This window comes from Chenopodium quinoa, unplaced genomic scaffold (genome assembly GCF_001683475.1).
Source record: "Chenopodium quinoa cultivar QQ74 unplaced genomic scaffold, ASM168347v1, whole genome shotgun sequence".
Taxonomy (NCBI): domain Eukaryota; kingdom Viridiplantae; phylum Streptophyta; class Magnoliopsida; order Caryophyllales; family Amaranthaceae; genus Chenopodium; species Chenopodium quinoa.
In genome coordinates, this window is record NW_018743608.1 from 148,256 (window position 1) to 163,164 (window position 14,909).

The following is a 14,909-nucleotide window of genomic DNA, read 5'->3' on the forward strand; positions in this document are numbered from 1 at the left end:
TCTCAATTTATATCTCAGGAATCCTCCCGCATCAATGCCCCTCTACTGTCAAGTTCTTGCTTTGCAGAAGAACTATTAGCATTAATACAAGATATATTTCTTGTTGCGCAAGATTCATCTGACAGCCAACTACAGGCATATGCATCATGGGCAATGTCATTTCTTCATCAGCATCTCTGCTCAGAAGAAGACAAGGATGAAAATATAAGCTCGTTGCCTAATAATCAAAGCTTTTCCAAGGATGCAACTGTTATGCAGCTCTCTACATGGCTAATGCAATTAGACTATTCCAAAGTAGGTCGCTTGATATTGCTTTTTACATATTTTTCTAGTTTGGAAGGTCTTGATCATATCATTTTAGTTTGTGTTCTTGGTTGTGGGTGTCTAGCACATATCTAAATTGTATAGGATTTTAGATTTCAATAATTTGAGCTGTAGTATGAACTGGAATAATCCCAACAGGAACATTTGATGCCTATGCACCCACGCTTAAGAGTTAAGAGGTTTTGCTAAAAGTAATCCAAACTATTTAGACTTATTTCTTATGTGTTTTCAAAAAAAAAAAAAATGAACTTAGCAACATATATAAATGAAGCATGTCTTTCTTTATCTTAGATTTTTATCCATGATATGTACCTCTAAAGTTGAACATACTTCCCATCAAGCGATAAAATTGTTAAATTAAAAACTTGATATTCTTTGAAAAAGACTTTGTTATTATTTTAAGTAGAGTTGTTGAGATTATTTTATGCTATACCACTGAAAATTATGATCATTGATTCTCATTTGCTCATTATTTGTTTGGGATAATTTTGCACAAATTTAGCAATTTTGATCCAGTTTCCAATTGTTGTTCATTGTTTGTACGGTTGGACCAGTATACACAATCAATCAATCAATCAAAGCCTTAATCCCATAAGTGGGGTCAGCTAACATGAACCAAATTTGATTATTCCGTGTAGTCATCGACATAAATCTTCCTCCTCCATCCCTTACTATCCAATGCTTCATCCTCATGCACATCCATACACTTCATATCCTTCCTAACTCCTTCCAACCAAGTCATTTTCGGTCTCCCTCTCCCTTGTTTAACCCCTCCATGGTCCCACTCTTCCACTCTTCGCACCGGTGCACCCTCGGGTCTCCGTCTTACATGCCCAACCCAACGCAGGCGATTTTTCCTTAGTTTATCTGAATGCCTGCCACACCTACTTTCTTGCGAATAACCTCATTTCTGATTCTATCTCTTAGAGTGTTCCCACACATCCACCTTAACATGCAACTACAAACATGCTTTGAAATGTTACTTTGCTCTCCTCTTTTGCTGACAAAATTTTCTATTTTTTTAAGGATACCCCACATGTCAACACAGTTGCTGCTGTTCTGAGGTGTCTTTCTAGTGCCCCCAGATTGCCCAAGCTTGATTGGGGAGCAGTTATCAGGCGTTGTATGAAATACGAGGCTCATATTTCTGAGTTCTTACCCCAAGATACATCTTCTGTGAAGAGTAGCCTGCGCAAAGAATGTGTGCTTTTCTCACTAGCTCATGCGAATAAAATTGATCCGCTACTTTCTTTCCTTGATGAATTGACTAGTTTGTTCAGGTTCAGGACGCTTGATCTCATTACACAGTCCTGTCTTCTCTTTCATCTATTGAACCTGACAAGAATATTCTCCAGTTCAAGAACTAAAATGTTACTGGAAGACATCTCTGAATTCCTGTCATCTCTTTTTTCTTCATACCGAAATTATAATGTGAAGCAGAAAAGGTTTTTGCTGCTCGCCTGCTGGAAAGGACTCTCAAATTGTTTTGATGAAGATTCTCTTGATACTTCTGAATACCTTTCTGGGATGGAGAAGTGCATGGAGATTCTTTTTGCATCATTGCCTGCTCAACCAACTGCCTTTTCAGAACTTGAATTGATGCCTACCCTGGAATGGAATGAAGCAATTGTATGCTTGGGCAAGGCTAGAAAAGCTTGGTTGTTGGATCTATTACAGGTACATTTTCCTACTGGATGCTATTATATATTTATGTTTTCCTTGTGGAATTCAGCCTTCATTTAAAGTTACTTCCAGTCACTAATTGGGAGTTTTCATGCTCCAGGTTTCCACTGTCACTCTAGTCTCAAGAGATGATTATTTTGGAGCAATGCTTAAGAAGATGCTAGCGATAACCCAGCTTGTGAAACTTGGATCCCTTCCATTGACTGAGCTTGCAAAGCTAAAGTCTTACATGTTAAACGCGCCATCACAAGGTTAGACGAAATCATCTGGTTTTATTTTTTGCAAATGGTCATTCTTATTTCTGTGTTCATGAATGAGTTGATTTGAAAGAATTGCAAAACCATTGCTCAACTCTGGATGTTCACAGGCATGTGGAAGTTGTTTGTTGAAATTACGGCAGTGATACAGGCTGCAGAAGGAAGTATCAAGAGACAATGGGTCATTAGTGTTCTGGAAATAAGCTGTATAACAAAATATCCGTCAACGGTATGTCAAGTTTTTATTTGTACAATTAATTTACTGACATTATTGCTGTATAAGGTATTCTCCCTGTTTTTTAAAAATGCATCCCTTGCATTTACATGGAGTTTTAGAAGAGTTTATTTGCTTCAATATTATATTATGCATGTGGGCAATTGGATGATTAATTTATTTTAGTAAAAGTACAATGTGAATAATGAAAGAGATTGCATGTGAGGAGAATAGAGACCATGACAGAGAGAGAAATGATAAGATATTTAAGTGGGGTTTTAGGGAAGAGAGAATAATATTATATGGTATAAAGTTACCAAATATAAAAGTGATGATTTAAAAATAAAAAAACATCCAAAAATAGCAAGTGACGCATTTAAAAAAACGGAGGAAATAGTAATTACAGTTGGAAGTGTTTTATTTATATACATATTGTTAACCGAATATGCATGTATTTTCCATTCAAGTTAAGATAAATCTATAAACTCAGTTACTTTAAATACGTAGAATAAGAAAATTTAGAAAACGTTAGGTGGGTTTGAAATAAAGGTAGGTGTTAAGTGGTGTAAATATTGTGGGATAAGAGGGGTAAAATAGTAAAGGGAGTTTGCCAAAAACTGGAATAAAGTAGAAGTGAGTAGAAATTAAAAAAAAAAAAAAAAAAAGGTGGGTAATATATATATATTTCATGTGTGTGTGTGTACATAATTTTGTTTCCGAGCAGAAAATCTTTTTTCACATTTAGTTTAATAAATGTGCACATTGGATCAATCTCATTTCGCAGCCTTTTTAGCTGACCCTATATATGTATCTATAAAGACTATAATTTACTCCAACTACACTCTTTATCATGCGATATTTATGGAATAGGAACCTAAATGTATTAGAGAAAGTATTGGTGTATTACATTCTTTCCACAACATTGTTTTATGCTTAGTTTTTCTTAATGATTTTTTTCTTCTTATGTCTTCGGTTGGATTTTAAGAAGAAACCATTGACCAAGGTAAAGGGATTCATAGAAATAATAATTATAAAGGGCATGAGTAAAATTAATATAGTTAGAGCCTAATATGTGGGACATTTGATAGTGTAAAAAGGTGGGTGGTGATTAGGGGATTTTTCCCACTAATCACTATCTGACAAGTGGTCCAACCAGGTTCCGCCATGTGTCCTTCACATGGGCCAATTGGAGCCTGCCACGTGTCAGTTAGTGATTCGTCCACCATGGACCAATTGCGACACAACACGTGTCCACCCCATGACACATGGGATAATCGGCCAACAAGGCCCAATCCATGGGGAAAGCCCAGTCAGCCTTAGGTTTAAACTAAACCTAGGAATTGGCACGCATCCCAAGGTTATAAATACCTTCATTAATCCTCATTAAAGGGGATTACGCACATTTAATACTCTTACCTAGAGAGACTGATATACTCTTTTCCGCATTACTTACTCCTTAAACAAGTATTAACTTGACCGTTGGAGGCGGAACTCCAATCACTCGGAGTCTCCGTTTGTCTTGCAGGTACAGGCGTCCGGTTCCAGTCTCAGAATTGTAACTCTCCCGTAGGACATCAGAAAACCCCGAAACATTTTGGCGCCGTCTGTGGGGAGAGTACTTTTGAGATGGCATCTACGTCTGTACCGACTCCAGAAGAGAGGCGTCCCCTGACGACCCTCAAGTTCACTCAGATTATGATACCGAAAATGAGGTTGAAGTTGAAGCGCACACAGACGGGACCCTAAGGGCCCGGCGTACTCGTCACACCGAAAGGAAAGAACGGGTAGATCATCAAACTGGACAGTAATCCAGTCGGCACACCGCCTGATCAGCAGCAGGCGGCTGAAGGGTCTGCTCCCATTACAAGAAACGAACTCATGACCTTCATGAGGGGCTTCAAGGGGGAGATCCAAGAACTGATTAACAAGAAGACGCCTGCTCTGTCTAAGGAGCAGTCAGCTAAAAATCCTTCCCATTCGGGAAGAAGGAAACCTGTTCAAGGACGAGAGGCGACCCCGCATCCTAACTCTAGGAAGTGGGAGCCGCCTGTGCTTGACTTCACGAAGTACCGTTTTCCCACATCAGGGAAGAGGAAGCCCGTTCGTCATATACAGGCGGACGGGTCAAAGAAAACATACTCAGACGCTTGGCTACTGCTAGAGCAAAAGAAGAACGACCGACTGTCAGAGTCAGCCTCCACTTCAGATTTTCAAGATAGTCTGCGCAGTACCTCTAGGAGGTATACCCAGTCAAATCATGAGAGCCAGACCGACGGGACCTCCCGTCGGTCTGGATTTCATAACGATCAAGCGGTACCAAACTTACCATTTGTACCGCAACAATATTTTCTACAGCCACCTCTGTTTGGAGGACAGGCAACAAAAAATGTCCAGCCTTTGGACTGGCAACTACGGTTGCTAAGACTTGGAGAACAGCCATCTGCTTTCTCCAAGGAAATTACTGAAGCCGCTCAGCCGGCCAAAGTTAAAAATGTGTTAGTAGGCGCCTATGACGGCACCACTAACCCTGAAGACCATCTGATGGCGTTCACCAACCTAATGTATCTCCAAGGGTTGGATGATCCCACTTGGTGCAAGTGTTTCCCAGCGACTCTCAAAGGAATCGCACAACAATGGTTCGGCAACCTGCCGACTGGTTGTGTGAACAACTTCAGGACGCTTGCTCACTTATTCACCTCCAACTTCGCCATGAACATTCCTGCAAAGAAGACAACTCTTGATTTAGGGACGATTCAGCAGGGCGAGAGGGAGGGGCTCCGTTCTTACATCAGGCGGTTCAACCTGATGAGGATACAGATTCAAGGGCTACCGGATGAGGTAGCCTATACTGACTTTTTCAGAGGTCTCAAGGACGGGTCGACCTTCAAGTTTGACCTGGTTCGAAAGAGGGTTGCGACTCTTCAAGAAGCCTTGATTGAAGCAGAAGCCTATATAGCGACTGATCTCTGTAGTACTGGAAAACAGTCGCACAGAAGGAGGTCTGACAAAAAAGAAGGCCGACCAAAGCAGTTGGCCAATAAAGATGATAAAAAGAGAAAAGAGGTCTGGGCGGCCGATTCCTCTAAACAGCCGGCCCAGAAGAAGAAGAAAGAGTTCAAACCATACTCTCCAAAGTATGCGTTCAGCAAGGATAGTCAAGCTATCCTCGAAGAAATCATGGGCCGGATCTCAATCGAGAAGCCGGCCCCCATGAAGGGTTCTGCGAGCAATTGGAACCAAGATAAATTATGCCATTATCATGAAGACGTTGGTCATGAAACCAACGAATGCATAAGTCTCATGCGATATCTAGACCGCCTGGCTGACAAGGCGACCTTGACTCTTATGTCAAGAAGTCTAAGGGGAATACTTCCTCAAAAAATAAGCAGTCGGCAAAAAAGAATCAACAGGTCGATAGTTCCGATACAGATGATGCAGTCGTCTACACAATTTCAGGCGGCTTCTCAGGAGGCGACCCCACTATCAGGGGCAATAAAGACAATATCAGGCGACTAGATGTCAATTCCGTTCACCAAGAACGACCCTCCAAGAATTCATTCCCAGAAATTGTCATCACAGAAGATCTAGGAGGAGTAAAGGGGCCGCATGATGACCCTATTGTTATTGAATGCAAAATGACCAACCAAAGAGTTGGCTGAATCCTCATAGATACCGGCAGTTCCTCCGACCTTATCAGTAGCAAGTGTCTGTCAAAGCTCAAATACAAGACTGATTGCATACATCCGGTATCCCACCCTCTAGTAGGGTTTGGAGGAGTCGTCCACCCTGTAGGGCGAGTGGATTTACCCATCCGCCTGGGTGAAAAGGGGGAGGGTCGACACATGGTGGTCCGGTTCCTGGTAGTTGAGGAACTCTCGGCCTACAACATGATTCTGGGACGACCCACCCTAAATAATTCAAAAGCTGTTATTATTCCATCTCTTATGTTGCTCAAATTTGAGAAGGATGATGGAACAGTCGGCTCCCTAAGGGGAGATCAGAAGATGGCTCGGGAGTGCTATCTCTCGGATATGAAACCCACTGTCATGGCCGCTGGGTCAAGTGGTGAAAAAGCAGATCAAGAAGCAGGCGGCAAGAAAAGAAAGGCTGCCGAGTTCGGGGCCGCAAGAAAAGTAAAAAGATAGCAATCACTGGCAGAGGAGCGGTCGAGCGGTCAGACGAATTCCGCCCTCAGCCGCTTGGTGAGCATACAGACCTGGTCCTGGACGACTCGCGCCCTGACCGAACAGTCAAGGTTGGGACGACTGCTGTTAGAGTTCTGGGTGAAGATTTTCACCAACTTTTGAAAGAATACAAAGATGTCTTTGCATTCGAAGTGCATGAAATGCCAGGCATCAGTCCAGACCTGGCGGTATATAAACTGGCCGTGGATCCGAAGAAGCCGGTAAGGCAGAAGAAGCGGAACCATGGCGAAGAAAGGAGTCAGGCGGCAGCCGCCGAAGTTAAAAAGTTGCTTGACGCAGGGTTCATTCGGCAATGTTACTTCCCAGACTAGGTTGCAAATGTTGTACTTGTTAAAAAGCTGAATGGTACCTGGCGAATGTGTGTAGACTACACGGACCCAAAAAAGGCGTGCCTAAAGGATAGTTATCCTCTGCCCAAAATTGATAATCTGGTCGACTCAACAGCCGGCCATGCTTTGATGAGTTTCATGGACGCCTACTCTGGCTTCCATCAGATTCCTTTGTGGAAAAAAGATCAGGAGAAGACGGCCTTCGTCACAGATCAAGGTTTATATTGCTACACGGTCATGCCGTTTGGTCTGAAGAATGCCCCGGCCACCTTCCAAAGAATGATAAATACCGTCTTCTTTGACCAGATTGGGAGGAACGTCGAGGCATACATTGATGATATGATTGTTAAGTCCAGACAGACCATCTGTCGGACCTCCGAGAAACTTTCACCACACTCAGGCGGCACCATATCATGCTCAATCCCAAGAAATGTGTATTTGGAGTTGAGTCTGGGAAATTTCTCGGATTTCTTATCAATCAGAGAGGAATAGAGGCGAACCCTGAGAAAGTGCAGGCGGTCATCGACATGCAGTCGCCTCACAACGTTCGAGAAGTTCAGAAGCTAACAGGTTGTTTGGCGGCTTTGGGAAGATTTCTCAGCCGATCAGGCGACAAGTGCCTTTACTTTTTCCAGGCTATAAAGAAGAAGGAAAGGTTTGAATGGGGGCCGGATGCAGAGGCGGCCTTCCAAATATTGAAAGTTCACTTACATTCTTTGCCGAGGCTGGGTCAGTCCTTTACCCAAAGAAGTGCTTTACATGTACCTGGCTGTCTCTGATCATGCTCTAAGCGGTGTCCTTCTTGCTGAAAGAGACGGCTGCCAGCTCCCGGTCTACTTTGTCAGTCATCTACTGAAAAATGCCGAGTTAAGATATCCTTTAGTGGAAAAGTTCGGTCTTGCTCTCTTCATGGCCGTCAAAAAATTGAAGCCCTATTTCTTGACACATGCAGTTGTTGTGTATACAGATCAACCTATCAAACGACCATTGACAACTATGGAGTCGTCAGGTCGGATGATCAAATGGGCAGTAGAAATTCAGAGCCTCGAAGTCACATTCGAGCCCAGAAAAGCAGTGAAGGGGCAAGCCTTTGCTGATTTTATTGTAGAAATGACTCGTCCCCCTGATTCTTAAATTCCAGACCAAGTCTGGAAGGTATATGTGGACGGGAGCTCCACCTCAAATGGTTGCGGAGCAGGCAGTAGTCGCCAGAGGGCGACAAGTATGAGTATGCTTTACGTTTCAATTTTCAAGCCTCCAACAACGAGGCAAATTACGAAGCTTTACTAGTCGGAATCCGCATGTGCAAGGCGGCTGGGGCAAGAAAGATAGACGCCTATTCTGATTCACAATTGATAGTGAGTCAGTACAATGGCGAATACGAAGTAACCCATCCGGTAATGCTCAAGTATTTACAGGCGGTACGACAAGCAGTCGGATCCCTTGAAGATTTTCATCTGACTCAAGTACCAAGATCTGAAAAGATCTGAAAACAACCAGGCGGATGCTCTTTCAAAGTTAGCATCCTCGGCCTCCTGTGATACTCCACGAACCGTTTTCTGGGAGGTTATGGAGAAAAGAAGCATTGAGGAAGACCCTATTGGAATTTTAGACAGAAGCTCAACCTGGATGGATCCAATCAGGGCCTATCTAACAGACGACAAAAACGGATGATCATCACCAGGCGGCCACACTGAAAAAACGAGTGTCCAGTTTTGAAATGCTAAGGGGAGAGCTTCACAAAAGAGGGTACCTCCAACCCTTCTTGAAGTGTGTTACTCCAGAAAAAAGACGAGAGATCCTAAAAGATCTTCACTCTGGTTACTGCGCTTCCCATGTAGGCGACAGGTCGCTTGCCCAACGGACAAGGCGGCAGGGTTACTTTTGGCCTACTTTAGAAGCAGATGCAATGGAGATGGTGAAAAAATGTGACAAGTGTCAAAAGTTTGGCAAGCTAATTCACCGTCCGGCTACTGATCTCACTGCTATCCATAGCCCACTGCCGTTTGCTAAGTGCGGCAGGAGGTACATACTTATGGCAGTTGATTACTTTACTAAGTGGGTAGAGGCAGAGGCTGTTAAGGGAATCAAGACGAAGGATGTGATTTCATTCATCTGGAAAAATATCATCACTCGGTTTGGGGTTCCGATGTCTATGGTTTTTGACAATGGTCCCCAATTTGAGATGCCTGTTCTCAAATGGTTGGGGGACCAAGGTATTTCACATTACTTCGCATCAATCGGTCGTCCACAAGCAAACGGCCAAGTAGAAGCTTTCAATAAGATCATCTCAGACGGTCTCAAAAAGAAGATTGAACGAGCAGGCGGCCTATGGGCAGATGAACTACCACATGTTCTGCCCATTAGGACGACTGAAAAAGGGTCAACGGGAGAGACTCCATTTCTCCTAACCTATGGTGCGGAAGCTGTTCTCCCAATTGAACATTACGAGCCGACTGTTCGAGTAATGTTATACGACGAAGAGGCGAACTGGGAGTCCATGCGTCTGGCTCTGGACTCACTCCCTGAAAAGAGGGGCAATGCAGCCTTGCGCCATGAAATTTACCGCCTGAGAATGACCAGATCATATAACAAAAAGGTACACAGGCGTCCACTCAAAGTTGGGGACTTTGTACTAAGAAAGATGGAAGCAGTCGGTAGGGCTAATGAGTCCGGCAAATTAACTCCCAATTGGGAAGGACCCTACCGAATCTATGAAGAAGTCCGGGACGGCACCTACCGTCTGGAAACACCAGACGGGCAGCCCTTGCCTCGAACCTGGAATGTAGATAATCTCAAAAAGTATTATATTTGAATAATGTAAATAGCCGAGAGCTACCTAATAAAAGTTCACTAGTTCACTTCATTTATTTTGTATAAAGAGGGGCATGCCTACTGGTAAAACAGTCGGCTATTCTCCAAGTTTTTTATTTACGAGTTTAATTAAGAGGGGCATGCCGCTTGTTCTATACAACTGGCTACTCAACCATACTTAGTTCACCAAGAACTATTTAAGGCCTATGGCCAAAATGATCAGACCAGGCGCCAGGCCAGCTGATCCAACTTTAAAACCAATTCGACCTGTCCCAACATCATAGCAGGCGTCCGGCGGCATCCATCCGGATGAAATTCGTCGCAGAGAGCAGCTCCCTTTTGGGTGGAACATTGTTCTATAAATTAATTACACGGCACCTATGCGACTGTTTAACTAAGACAACCACGTAGTCGTTTCTAAGACAAGGATAACTCTCACTGGTCCAACAAGTGTTTGCAGTTAGCATCTGTGTCAATAACCGACTGTACTACTTGGGATAAGTACAGCCGGTACCCTTTTAGTTAATAGCCAACAAACATTGGCGAATAAAGGGGTCCAATCGGCTTCCGCCGCCTGTACCTCTACTACTCAAACAATAGTGGCGGCGACTAAGTAACATTCATGATACTTAGTCACTCCTTAAAACTTGGTTTGAAACTAAGAAAGGTGTTCATATATCGCCTTTTCCTACTAAGTTATCACACCACAATTAAAACCCAACAAAATTTGGTAAGGAGACCAGCCGGCCTATGCCGCTTAGTGCCTCTTCTACTTAAACAATAACCGCCTGTCTAAAGGTGAATCAGTCATCAAAATACGTTAGAAACTTATTGGATAAATGGCCGACTGATTGCCTAGCCTGGAAATAGCCAATCAGTTGTCCAGGGGCACAGGCAGCTCCTACATTGTACTTATACCTGTCTACAACTATCGGCCATACAAAACAGTAGGTATGACATGCAAGAGGATATCAGAGTTTCAACCTTAGCAAAAATAAGAGCACAATTCGAAATTTGGCAGCTAAGGCGACCTAAAAAGATGGTCGCCGAAATTCTATTAACAGCCGGCCATAAAGACCGGCACAAATATTCAAGACCCTGGCCCCCTGGCCGGGTAAAGACACAAAAATAAGCCGGCCATTATAGACTGGCAAAATATTCAGACCCCGACCCCTTGGTCGGGTAAAACAGAAACGGACGGCACGCAGGCCGAAGAAAAAAAGAAGACATAAGCTTAAGATGGGGGCAGATCTCCAACAACAACTGCCGCCTCATCAGCAAGAGACGCCTGCTTCTGAGAAGCATTCTTGCTGATCTCGGCATCAGCTGCACCCCTTTTCGGCACCAGGGCCACTACCGGCTCCTCCTCCTCCTCTAGCGCCTCCTCCTCAGCAGCCGCTAGGACTTCTTGGTTGTACGTTTCAGAGCATCGGCGAAATTGTTTTTCCCAAGAAGCAAAGTCGGTGTTTGGAAAGAGGTGAGTCCAGGTCATGCGCTGGATTTGGGCCGAGTCCTCCATCATTTCTCGAACCAATTCCTTCTTCTCTTGCTCGGCCGTGAGCTCTTCAGTGAGGCTCTTCTCCTGGGTTACCAGGCGCTCCTTCACACGCTCCAAGGATTTCTCCAAGGTGTCGTAGTGGAGCATCTTTTGCTTAAGAGGCTTCAGCTCGGCTTTGAGGTTCTGGATGGTCTCCAACTCATTATTTCTCTTCTGGGCCGCTTCCAACTGGGTCCTGATAGCAGAAGTAGCCTGCGCCTGATAATAAAGAATATCAGTTGTCAAAATTTCATTTTGGGCAATTTGAAACATTGCCTTATCACAGTCAGAGGCGGCCATGGCCTTAGCAGCCTTTACCTCTTTATTCTTCGCACTAATGGGTTTGCGAAGGCCGTTTACTCGAAGCAGAGACTGAATAAAAGAAAACAGGCGTCAAATTTCAAATGAAAAGCAGGCGTCCTGGAATTAAACAACGAAAATATGCCAAGTATACCTCAGCAAGGAGCCCTGCAATTCCATCTAGGTCAAGGGTGCCGACACCCATGACCGCGTCTCTCTCCGCTGGAGGGACGGCTTTTATCATGGACTTGGCCACTTCGACCAGGTCCGATTCTTGAGGGCCGGCTGCATCAAGAGTGAACAAGAATTTTAGACAAGGCGAAAGAAAAGTAGGTCAAAGTCTAGAAGAGCATTTTCATACTTCTAGGCGGCGTGCTGAGAGTTTGAGGAGTGGCCGGTTGTTTGTCTGCAGCCGCCTTCTTCCTGGCAGAACCAGGCGTACTCGCCACAGTCGTCTTTCGGGCCTTGGAGTCTGGCTGTTGGGAGGAGGAAGTTGTTGGTGTGCCCATCTAAAAAAAAAAAAAAAAAAAAAAAAAAACACCACAAATGGTTAGTATGTGTACAAAACTTTTAACAAAAAGGAAAAGGCGAAAGCTGGGAGCTTACTAAGGGCGTCTCCTTGTTGGGAGAGTCAGCCGGAGAGTGTTGCTGCATGATGGATGCACGCAACATAGCAGCCGCTGTCTTGGAGGCGGTAATCTTGCTCATGGCTTCCGCTGCATAAATAAATGCGAGAGTTAGGAAAGTTTATAAAAATAATATCCGCAAAAGCACGTATTCGACAGGCCGGCTACCTCTTGAGGACCGACTGCTGAGGCCACAAGCGGCCAGGAAGTACTCGTCATAGAGCCATTTGAAGCTCGGGACGCAGTGCAGGGGTACTTGCTCTCGTACCCCCGTAGTAGAGTCGACCCAGGTCTCTACTTAAAAGTGTCATCGGTCTAGGATCTCTTTTTTAGCTTTTGGGGGAATAGGCGGCATGCTACGACCGCCTGCAAGAAGAGGCGGGTCTCGGTTCCACCTGTTAAAGCGTTGGTTCAGCTCCTTGTCTGAACTCTCAATGATGAGGAAGGTGCTTCTCCAATCCTTCCATTTGTTTTCTTTACCTCTCGTCATGAGGTAGCCTCTGTGGCTCGTCAATTGGTACCAGCCGGTACCGCCTGCCTTAGGGGTCTGACTGAGATAGTTCATATGGGCGAAAGCCTCGAAATTCGGCTCCACCCCATACATTTCGCACCCGGCTACATAGCCGAGAACGTTGAACCAGGAATTTGGGGCTAACTGCCATAACCCCAACTCATATCCATCCATGATCCGCTGAACAGCCGGATGTAAGGGGAAGCGCAGCTCTGATGGCCGCCTCATAGCAGCCAAAGCAGGCGCTATCATAACTAGTCCCAGCCGGCCAGATGACCGTGTCTTCCGGATCCGGCACAAAAACTAAAAAGCAAGGGCCCATTACATGGTTCGCAATAAAGCTCCCCACTTTCTCTTGCATGGCCTTGATCCGGCCTTTTGGAACCGTGCAGTAGTACGGGGTGTTTTGCTCTCTATAGGTGGCGGATGGCTCCGCCTAATTGTCCCCTTTCTCTACTGCATGAGAAAGCCTCGCCTCTTGTAGGCGGTTGTGTCTCTCCTCTGTGTCTAGAGAAGGGTGACCAGACGAACTAGAGTCGGACTCGTCCTCTGAAGAGTCCAAAGAGGACGACTCCTCCCCTCTCCCAGAAGGGCCCGCCTCCTCTTCTTCAATAGGAGCGGGAGAAAATGTAGACATATCTACGGTAAAATGGGAAGGGACCACCTTGACCCCTCCCTCAGAGCTTCACTTCAACATCTTCAACATCTGGCGCCTGGTTAGATGTTTCACTAATCGGCACCTGGTAGGAGGAGCCGTCCGAATTTGTGATCCTAGCAGTACTTTTTGTTCTGGCCATTATATTCTGCATAGACACAGAGACAGTCGGACTTTGTATAAAGGGCAAAGATTGGTTCGAAAAGGGGCAGGCGACACTCCTAGTTCTAGATTCAGCCGTCCCCGGTGATCGGCTGATCACTAACCTAGGTCGTGTCGTGTGCTTCCGTGGTGCCATTTCAAAAAGAAAAAATAAAGAAAAAGAATGAGAGAACAGACGGTTACCTGAACGAGAGAGAAGTTGACGAAGATCTGAAAGTAATCTGAGTATCAGCCGACTTGTCAGAGCAGGCGGTAGGCCGGAAATGTCCGAAATGTCAGAGCAGGTTCAGGGGTCCGAGTGTTCTCTTATAAAAGTTCTCAAGTGTGAAAATATCTGAAGTCAACACGCCTTTAAATAGGCAAAATGAGAAGACGAAGGGTCACTTCCAAATTTAAAATTTGAGCGGGAAAAACTCTCGGCCTTTCACCAAGTGACACCTGTAGCAGGCCGTCGCCTGTTATGATCTGACACCTGTCACAGGGTCACGTGCCACCTGTGAGGGGCAAATGATTAGGGGATTTTTCCCACCAATCACTATCTGACAAGTGGTCCAACCAGGTTCCGCCATGTGTCTTTCACATGGGCCATTTGGAGCCTGCCACGTGTCAGTCAGTGATCCATCCACCATGGACCAATTGCGACACGACATGTGTCCACCCCATGACACATGGGATAATCGGCAAACAAGGCCTAATCCATGGGGAAAGCCCAGTCAGCCTTAGGTTTAAACTAAACCTAGGAATTGGCACGCATCCCAAGGTTATAAATACCTTCATTAATCCTCATTAAAGGGGATTACGCATATTTAATACTCTTACCTAGAGAGACTGATTTACTTTTTTCCGCATTACTTACTCCTTAAACAAGTATTAACTTGACCGTTGGAGGCGGAACTCCAATCACTCGAAGTCTCCGTTTGTCTTGCAGGTACAGGCGTCCGGTTCCAGTCTCAGAATTGTAACTCTCCCGTAGGACATCAGAAAACCCCGAAACAGGTGGGTGTAAGATTTAGTAAGAGAGGAAAGGTGCAAGTATTGTGGGGTGTGGGGTGAGAGGAGTGATGGATAAGGATATATGTCAAAATGAAATAAAGTGAAGTAAATTAACAACCATATGGAAAGTGAGTTATACAAAAAAAATATACTTCCGCTGAAGTTTCAATTTAGATGCATCACTTTCCAATTTAGTTAATAAATTATTTCTATCTCTCCTATCACATGAGCCCTCTTTATTTTTTCTCTTTATCTCTCTCTACTCCAATAATTGTCTAGGGCTCCGCAATTACAAAAGG

At 44.7% G+C, this 14,909-nt stretch overlaps 1 protein-coding gene across 2 annotated transcripts in view; it reads left to right on the top strand.

Moving 5' to 3' along the window:
• The window catches only part of LOC110682876 (protein RST1-like), a 44,238-nt gene that overhangs the window by 26,870 nt on the left and 2,459 nt on the right, over positions 1-14,909 (top strand). For both annotated transcript variants that reach the window (XM_021859215.1, XM_021859216.1), the window contains exons 21-24: positions 19-294; positions 1,351-2,001; positions 2,108-2,258; positions 2,375-2,493. In XM_021859215.1, the coding sequence (XP_021714907.1) occupies positions 19-294; positions 1,351-2,001; positions 2,108-2,258; positions 2,375-2,493 (1,197 nt within the window). The remainder of the gene's footprint in view (positions 1-18; positions 295-1,350; positions 2,002-2,107; positions 2,259-2,374; positions 2,494-14,909) is intronic.